General features: G+C 41.8%; 1 protein-coding gene across 1 annotated transcript; it reads left to right on the top strand.

The window, feature by feature from the left end:
- Nucleotides 1-8,648: 8,648 nt before the first annotated feature.
- Nucleotides 8,649-10,073, top strand: LOC306868608 (uncharacterized protein; the record flags this gene model as incomplete). The annotated part of the gene is made up of 1 exon (XM_079414865.1): nucleotides 8,649-10,073. The coding sequence occupies one exon, from the start codon at nucleotides 8,649-8,651 to the stop codon at nucleotides 10,071-10,073; it is 1,425 nt and encodes a 474-aa protein (XP_079270991.1).
- Nucleotides 10,074-10,593: the final 520 nt, after the last annotated feature.

Raw genomic sequence — 10,593 nt, 5'->3', positions numbered from 1 at the left:
TATTCTTCACTTGAACAAAATCAGTTACTTTAGATCTTCTGTATGTTTTGAGTTACAGGCAAGCAACACAATAAGTGTTTTCCCATTTTTAACAGCCAGCATTGGTATGCAATGCAACAAAGATTTCCAAAGTCAAAAGAATTCACTAACAGACTTTCCAATCAGATTTATTATGTATAAATGTTAAGTTCATGTCATTTTTAATTAATTGAACCTCACTGAATTGTTGTAGTGTGATATTGCATCTTAAAACTGGTAACACTTTAGAATACTGTTCCATTATTAATGAATAACTACACAAGAACGCATGAGTAATGCAATATTGGCACTCTAGTAACTATTAGTAACTAACAAGAAACTCTGATTAATGAATTAGTAAGTAATAGTGCTTAGTCGAAGGTGGTAGTTCACTATTAGCTAATCAGTAACTATTATTTTTTCATACCTCCCTAAGAACTACTGTATACAGGTTCATAATTAATATGAATAATACATAATGAATAATTAATTCTAAAGTAAAGCTCATGGTAACCCACTAGTAATGACTCAAGTATTACCAAATTCTTCTAAAGGAAATACTAATTATTTGGATCAGTATTCTAAAGTGAAGATCATGATAACTCCCTAGTAACGACTGAAATCACTGTAAGCTTTTGAGAGTGTTGTAAAGCATTGGATGGGTCAATATATAATTGAGGGAGTTTTCATGTCCATGAGATTTATCTCGCAAACATGCTTATTAAAATACAATTTTAAAAGTCTTCAGTGTTCTTCATGATCTTGTCTTTACAAATTCCATAGTTAATTATTATGGAAATAATCATTTATTTATAAAAATTGACTAGATATCCCTAAAATGTCAACTAAATAACCGTCCGAAATTAATTACAACCACAATCTCATTACCTAAAAAAATTAATTTAGTTTTAATTATATTGTAAGGCTGGTGCCAATATGTCTGATTTACCCCTCGACGAAACAAAAGGCCCTCCTGAAAATTAACACTTGAACTATCTCCTGCAGATGTAAAGGGAACTTCAGAGATGCAGCACACAGTGCAGCTCACACTTCACACACACTATTTCCCCTTCACCCCCCTCCTCCTCCTCACATAAAATACACTGAAACCTATGCAATGTTAGGTATGCACAAGAAGTAACTATACATGTTTGATATCATTTAAAGTGTCCTTGTGCGCCTGGTAAAATGGTCTCATTCTCCCAACCATAATGAAAAGCTAAAAGAAGTTATAAAATATGAGAAAAGTCATGTGTCTCTTAAAAAGGTGTTTTCCTCCCCCAGATCCCCCATTCCTGTATGTAAAACAAGAACCCTTTCAAGTACAAATTCTGATCTCACGGCGTGAATCCCTCAACAGGGAACCAAATTGTAATTATAAAGACAAACGCCACCATTTGGTAGGAATATTGAATTAGCTGGGTATATAAGGAAAAGGTGCAAAAACGTTCGGGGAGTCTGTAAGCTGACTTCCCACACAAATGCTGTGTGTAGTTTTGTTGACAGGTAATAATTTCTACAAATTCCTCTATTTCTGAATTGTTGTTATGACATGTTCAACTGATGATTTTATTCTTGTGAATTGGATTTTGAATTATTGCTTCATTACCTGATCAATAAATTGTAAACGTTTGATTGTATTCTGACCGACTCTGAGATTTGTTTTCCCAAGTAGATTGTCGGATTCGTATATTTCCACAAGTTTGCGTCAGGGATTAGTGACGACTAATAATCCGATACCTAGATTCACGTGTGCTTGGATGAGGAGACGAGTAAGTTTCTGTCTAGAATCAGCAGATGCTGTTTGATCAGCCTAGATCTGAATGCGTCGATGACCTCTGTTCTAATTTAATGTTACTTTAGATAAGTTTACGTGGGAAAAGCCACGAGCTTGGCCGGACAAAGCCATTTTGAAGAAAGGTAAAGTTGATCGACTAATGTTCTTAAATGGTGGTCAAAAGGAAGACTTTACTAAAGTAAACTATTGAATTAAGTTCCTGAGGGGCAGCCAAGGGGGCTAAGTATTACATATCTTTGATTCTGCACGTGGGAATACGGCAAATCTCAGATATTTAGCCAAATACCTCTGTTTTGGGTCATTGGAACTGACAAAAATTGTGCCGGAGACCTAGTGAGGAACTCGAAGCGATATAGTTTCCTGATCTAAGCGGGTAAAGTATAATCAGAGCTTAACAGAACAATCAAACATTCGTTCACTTTAATGATGCACAGATATCATTAAAACCTTTCATTTATGGAGTCAGATGAAACAACGAGTTATTATATGTGAAAGAAATATATTGCATTTAATCTTGTTGTGTTGCGAAAAGGAAAGACAAGCAATACGCAGAGAGACCTTCCTCGTTTTATTGGAAACCTCCATTGGACCAATAAACGAGCTTTACAAAGTGGTGACCACACCTCCGTGATCTCGCAACAGACGAGCAACGTCTTTCCAGCGCGACATTCAACTTGAACCCAGCCCGGAACATGAGGTTTGATCTCCCTCTCATCTATCTCCAGCTGCTGTGGTAAGTAGATTTTTGCCTTGTAAAAGTGTTGAGGGAAAGATTGTTTACATCTCACATATAGACACATTTATAGTACGGGTCGGAATACCCTGTTTAGACCGGAGCCGAAAAATCCGGTGGGCAAAAGAATTAGACGCGAAACATGTCTTTTCAGGGAAAGCACGGCAGTGTAGATGAAGAGATAATGGCGCTTCTAGGCGTGCAATTGCGAAAACTCCTTGTTCGGTTAAGCGACAAGGGACTAAAATTAAACTGGAGTAACAACGAAATAATATCCTGGTATTCTGCCGAGGGTGCGAAACTAAAATCCAAGAAAAAGTACAAGAAAATCCCCGCTGCAATTGTGTATTTGCTTCGTCGTAACGACCTCGAGACCATAACCGAGAACGAACGAACAATAGCAAATATCAAAGAAATCGAGAGGTTGCGATCTGACGAATTACAAAAGCTAAGAACACAAGTCGAAGCGTTTACCTACGAACAAAAGGGGTGGGCTAGACAGCGCGAAGAAATGGCGACAACAATTGATCAAATTCAAAGAAAACTTCAAACCGGCAATAATTACATATCAGCTCTCGAAAATTGCTGCGATAAATCAGGTTTTCCAGTGGCTGCAGTAAAACAGGCAGCACTGGAAGAAACCTTCGAGCTAGAGGCTGAAAATGAGAGTGATGATGACGATGCCGCTTTAAGATGTAGCGCTAGGCCACAGAGAGAAACTCGTAGCCGAGCTGTTGTGAGCCTGTGGCCTGAAACGCCAAACCTGCGAAGCCCAATAAAGACTCGAACAAAATCGAATGATTTGCCAAATAAATCAGTTAAAGTCGCTGTGCTTAAAACCATGACGAATGCGGATGATGAAATCACAACGATCAGTCGCCCGTTAACATGCGAAGAAGGTTCTAGACATAAACAAGTCGTAGGAATTATGCCGAGAAAAGGGCCGTTTCAACCCTACTGGGAAGCATTGATGTTACAGGCCAATGTGTACAAATTAGAAATCAGAGATGTATGGCAAATTGCTCTCCTCACTATCCCTGATGAGCTCAAACCGAAACTAACCGCAGAGATGAAATCTGGCAACATAATGAACCGAGACAATAACGAAACCAACGAAATTATTTACGAGCGTCTAAAACAAGCATTATTAGACATGAGGGGACCGACACACGCCGATTGGAGCAAAATATTAGAAATCAAACAAGCGAGTAATGAGTCATTTGAAACGTATGCTGAACGGTTATGGGTAACATACAGAGAACACTCAGGCCTAGAAAATGCAGACCGCAACCATGACGCGTTACTACAACTTGTAAAGAACAACGCCGGCAGTCCAATTCAAAAGGCTTTATCAAATGGCGTCGACCCGGCCGAAAACACGTTCCGAGCGATAGTGGATTGGGGATCAAGAATAGAACTCAGATGGAGAACAAAACCCCGCAACATTGCGTCCGCACAATGGTTAACAGAAGGGAACAGCCCAGACAAATTTAGCAAAAGATCTCCAAACAAAATGCTATGCCACTATTGCAAAAAGTCTGGCCATTTAAAAAAAGATTGCCAAAAAAGAGAGAAAGAGTCAAAAGAGCAAGAAAATCGTTACCAAAAAACGCACTCTAGCGACGACTCAAACTTATATAAACAATTTGCTGATTTCATCACCGAGTTTCAAAAACAAAAAACCCAAAATGGCGCGGCCCACAACGCGAGCGGCACGACTGAAAAATATCATCACCAATAGGGATACGTGACCTCCATCGCTGTAGGGAGCATAATTAAGAGCGGAAACAGAATAAAAATAAGAGCTAATTTAGGAGGCCGGTTAGCGGACGTACTTATTGATTCTGGCGCATCTTGTTCCTGTACAGACATTCCATTACCTTTAACCAACGAAACTATTCAGATCAAAGGCATCGGCGACACGTTAATGATTGCAACAAAAACACAGCCAGTTGAACTCGATTTAGGCGTGACTGTATTGAAAGAACCCCTCTGGTATTTACCTAACAACAGTGAAGGGACTGTGCTGGGAATGGACATTATGCGGAAGTATGGCTTTGTAATTCACTGCTTTGAAAAACAAATTGAATTGAAAACAGACAAAACTGTAAAAAAATGCCTACCAAAAAACATAACGAGTATTATGTCCATATCCACTCCAGATCCCATTCAACAAATGGTAAACAAACACGATCACATTTGGGCTACACATGAACATGACTGCGGCCTTATTGACTTTGTTGTATGCATTGAAGGGGAACCCCATCCCCCGCAAAAACAATACCGCATTAAACCAGAGGCCGAGTCAGCCGTTCATGAAATTGTACAACAACTTGAGATCAGAGGAATAGTCCGTCGATGTAGTTCGACCACAAACTCTCCGTGTTTACCAGTACCAAAATCGAACGGAAAATGGCGTCTCTGTATTGATTATCAGCGTCTTAACAAAGTTTTGCCCAAGGCTACACCTATAGTGGCAAATCCATCAACGTTATTATCACAGATTTCAACACAAGCGTCTTGGTTTACAGTACTCGATGTAAAGAACGGTTTCTGGTCCATCCCAATCAAACGCGCGGATCAGTGGAAATTGGCCTTCACTGTGAATCAAATCCAGTACACCTGGGAACGAATGCCTCAAGGCCTTCATAACAGTCCTGCGATTTTTCACCGAGCATTAGAAGACACACTTAATCCACTGACAGTAACCGGAAACGTGATCCATTACGTTGATGATATACTTCTCGCGACCGAGGGATCATTTGATGATCATTTACAACTCGTTGACGAAGTACTGTTAACACTCGGTAAAGCTGGCTTCAAATTAAACAAAGAAAAGGCTCAAATCGCACAAAACGAGGTCCAGTACCTGGGTTATACGATAACGCAAAGCCACCGAGCATTAACAGAGGATAGGCGGAAATGCATTGCTGAACTCCCCCGACCGCACACACTGAACGCGTTACAGAAAGTGCTGGGAACAGCAAACTACTTAAGAGACTTCATTCCAGACTTTGCAAACGTAGTCACGCCATTGTATTCCCTCTTAAAAGGAAAATCAAAGCCCTCTGACGTCCTAGAATGGTCAGAGGAACACGAAAAAGCCTTTACGAGTCTAAAAGAAAATTTGTGCAGTGCTCCTGCGCTCGGTCTGCCCAACCCCAAAAAAGCATTCCACTTACAAGTGGACGCAAATGAAAACACTCTAAGTGGCGTTTTAACACAAGATCATGGGGGGAAATTACGCCCGATCGCCTATTACAGCCGAAAAAAATCCACGGTCGAACAAGGATTCGACCCGTGCACTCAGCACGTGCTGGCAGTTCACTGGATGTTGACAGCAACTGAACCGATTGTAGGTTTTCAATCTATCGTTGTACATACAGTGCACACGCCAGTACAAATGCTGTTGCAGGGTCGAATAAAAGGTGTGTCGTCGCAACGGTTAGCCAGATGGTTAGCAGATATACAAGCACGTGACATCACAACAGTGAACGACCGAATATTGCCTCATTTATTGGGAGATGTAGAGGGCCACCCACACACATGCGAAACCAAGCAAGAAGCTCAGAGCCCAGTTCATGATCAAGAACTCCCAAATCAGACACGGGTGTACATTGATGGTTCCAGATACTGGCATGATGGAAAATTTTGCACAGGATGTGCGGTGTGGACTCCTCACTCTCCCAATTCAGGCACTAACCAATTGCTAATTAAACTATCCGCAAACACATCTGCACAAGAAGCTGAACTTTTTGCATTACTCGAAGCAATCAGATCACATCACGAACCGCTGTGTGTATATACTGATAGTCGATACGCTTTTGGTGCAGTCCATGATTTTATGGCACAGTGGCAGTTGAGAAAATTCCTCACATCTGCCGGAACGCCAATCAAACATTTTAACATCATAACTTCGATTTGGCAGGAGATTCAAACACGCGATTCCTCACTCTCCGTCGTCAAAGTGCGCGCGCACATTAACAAGAATCCAGATGAACACGAAAGAAACAACAACATTGCAGATCAATTAGCAAAATTAGCAGCAAAAAAGGGAGATGAATGGCTGCCTGACAGACTGATTGTTCCTGCTGTGAGTGCGGTTCAGACTGTCCCTATTGACTTGAAACAGTACCAACAAGAACTGTGGAGTTCTGATGGAGAACTGACACCGCACCTGCAGCAGGACCAACTAGTCAAGGTCACTGAAGGCATGATTTTGAGAGACGATAAATACATCGTTCCAGAAGCCCTCCAGAAACCAGTGATAAAGTTATACCATGATTATGCACATGTATCAGCTCCCAAAACACAACAGCTGATACAAAAGAACTTCTGGTGGCCACAAATGGCATCAGACATTCAAAGGTGGTGTGACACATGCATTGTATGTGCCACCATTAACCAAGGTAAACCTGGCCGTACAAAACTGTGTAGACCAGAGCCACCCAAGGGACCTTGGGAGTCGCTCCAATTGGATTTTATAGGTCCACTACCCAGTGCCAAAGGAGGGTATCGTTATTGCCTTGTGATAATTGACAAATTTTCCAAATGGGTCGAGGCGATTCCTACTCGCAATAACAATGCAAAAACAGTGGCACGTGTGGTAGCGAACCAAATTCTCCCACTCTGGGGAGCACCAATCCAAATTGAATCTGATCAGGGCACACACTTCACAGGCCAGGTGATGAAAAACATATGCCAAATGCTGAACATCAAACAAAGATTCCACGTTTCATTCAGGCCTCAGAGCTCCGGTATGGTGGAACGTCTTAACCGAACCATAAAAGAAAGCATCTCGAAACAGATTGCACAACACAAAAACCAATGGATTGATGCTCTGCCCACAGTTCTAACAATACTGCGGGCAACTCCTTCAAAAGCCACAGGTATCAGTCCATTTGAACTCATGACTGGAAGAGTCATGAAACTGCCCATCGACCCAGAAATTTCCCCAGCAGACCTGGGGCCTCTCGTGATCGCAACTCAACAGTCTGTATTGAAGCAATTACGAGAGAGGCTAGAAGTGCTACATGCACACGCTGCTCTGAAACAACAGCAATCAGACCTAACAAATGATGCACAATTCAACCCAAACTCTGAGGTGAAATTCTCAGAAGGAGACGTGGTAATGATACGTGTTTTTGTGAAGCAAGGTGCATTCACACCCAGATGGCACGGCCCATATGAAATTAAAGCTGTATGCAACAGCTGTGTGGCCACAACCATAAAAGGGAAACTGAAGTGGTATCACATGTCTCAGTGCAAATCATTTAAAGGTACACAGAATAAATAAATAACTGTCACTGTCTTTTCTTCCTGTCTTCCAGGTCGACTGCAGCGATCCCATGGAGGCCGGATGAAAGAAAAGTGTCAGGGCCCACGTGCATCAGACTGGGCCAAAGGGTTTCACTCACACACAACCTGAAATGTGGGAGGTGGGTGTGGAAATACTCCAAGGGGCCGTCCACACCAAAAATCACACTCACACCCAAAGAAACAGCTACATGGCCTCCCGGTATAGTACCGGATCCAAATTGCACACCACAAATTTGCTGTAGTTCAGGTAGCACCCACCCACCGTCAGGAAACATTTCAGGATACACTCGAGCACCAAAATTCATGCACAACCTCACTGCCTGATATCAACTTAAAATAGATTCAGGCGACACAATAGGTAACATGGACACTCTACATGAGAACAACAACAATGGCATAGACCCAAAATTGTGCTATAATGTTACAAATTTGGAACCTGCAACATATAGGTGTACACATACGGAGACGCATAATGACACACACATGAGGTTCACAGAGTTAATGTACGACCTCACATCATACACACCTAACGAGCAGAAACCAAAAACGTTTGTGTGGACCAACCGAAAGGAAGGAACATATTGTGTCGGAAAATGTTCACATAGCATAGACAATTTCACCAATCCACACAACTGTTCATGGACTGTTATGTATTGTTTTAATTTGACCACCTGTGGATACACTAAACCCAAAAAATGTCCGGAATTGCACTCAATTCCTCCTGGTGGACTGATTAGAGGAAACATCAACAAAACCTTATTACATGATGTAAATTTGGTAATGACACATGTGACTTACAACATTTCCAACATACTTACTGCTTATACAAAACATTGGGATGTTAATGATGAGTCACATTCATGGCTACAGTCACGAATTGATGATTTAATTTCTGATTACAAAGACAGACTTGCCGTCCAAATTCCACCTGCTCGCTCAAAAAGAGACCTGCTCGGCAATATAGCTGGCCTGTTTGGATCAATTAATTCAGCAGCCAACACCTATAAAATAACCAAACAATCCCAATTCTCCACATGGTTGACAGATCAGATGGCCACTGGTTTTCAACACATCACTAATAGCAATGATAACATCATCAAAGCGGTTCGTTCTGAGGCGCAGGCGCTTCTAACGATCAGCCACACATTGTTCAATCAGACCCGTACCATCGAACGTGACTTAGCCTGCAGATCATATGCACAAGATTTGTTTACTGCAACAAGACAGGAAATTTTAGACCTTCGTCTTCACAAAACCCCGAGACATGTCTTGAATGATTTAATTGAGGTCTTAGATTTGCATAGATGGTTCTCTTCAGAAAAAATGAAAAATGTCAAATATTCAGAACTGTTATCCACAATTATGATGTATACTGGAAACGAATGTATTGGTTGCATTGGGTTTTTTGCCACTTTTCCTTTAATCCACCCAGATCAAGTTTATCCAAATTCCACTACTATTCGCTCCCTTGGAGTGGTAGTTAAAGATCAGGTAATTAAATGGGATCACCTCACTGGATATATGACTTTGAAGGGTACTGAGACCTTGTTTACCAGTCGCACTTGTTGTCATGAAACTCACAATTATGTTGTCTGCACATGTAACACATTACAACCTTTCTCTTCCAATGATAGCAAACTCATAAATGTTGAATCGTTGCATGGCCATTCAAATGCTGTTCAGGTGTCTTATACTCAGTGGTGCGTCATCAGTGAAATGAATTCGTTCACATATGGAGGACTGACCTGTCCTGCTAATCACTCCTTTTGCTTGGAAGTGACAGAGGATTTTTCTATGGGCCAGATCGACATCCTCGGAAGGATGCCGAAGGACGCTGAGGTCTCCCCGTGGTGGGAAGACACCTTTTATGAACACGGAACACAAGCTCTGGTCGACACGATGGACCTGGTACAGAACGTCATTCTCCAAACAGAATACCACCTCTCTCAGGCGCAAGTGGAGACAAATTTGGCGCGAAAGACTGCACAGATCCTGTCTAGCTCATCGACCCGATCCGCACAGTCTGCATATACTTGGTGGGACTGGGTACTTCGAGGTTGTGCGGTTGGAAGCGCACTCATCTTCTCCTTTACGTTATTCCAATGTTGCTACTTCCGACACCTTATCAGATCGGTAAAAACATCCACCAATACTATCTTGACTCTCAGCCCCTTAAAGCTACCCACCTTACAACGACTGAAGTGACACCGCAGGAAACCCTGTGAGTGGCCCACGGTGCCAAATGAGGGAGCTGTAAGGCTGGTGCCAATATGTCTGATTTACCCCTCGACGAAACAAAAGGCCCTCCTGAAAATTAACACTTGAACTATCTCCTGCAGATGTAAAGGGAACTTCAGAGATGCAGCACACAGTGCAGCTCACACTTCACACACACTATTTCCCCTTCACCCCCCTCCTCCTCCTCACATAAAATACACTGAAACCTATGCAATGTTAGGTATGCACAAGAAGTAACTATACATGTTTGATATCATTTAAAGTGTCCTTGTGCGCCTGGTAAAATGGTCTCATTCTCCCAACCATAATGAAAAGCTAAAAGAAGTTATAAAATATGAGAAAAGTCATGTGTCTCTTAAAAAGGTGTTTTCCTCCCCCAGATCCCCCATTCCTGTATGTAAAACAAGAACCCTTTCAAGTACAAATTCTGATCTCACGGCGTGAATCCCTCAACAGGGAACCAAATTGTAATTATAAAGACAAACGC

Source organism: Barbus barbus (genome assembly GCF_936440315.1).
Source record: "Barbus barbus genome assembly, contig: scaffold_43, whole genome shotgun sequence".
Taxonomy (NCBI): Eukaryota; Metazoa; Chordata; class Actinopteri; order Cypriniformes; family Cyprinidae; genus Barbus; species Barbus barbus.
This window is presented reverse-complemented; position numbering and strand designations above follow the sequence as displayed.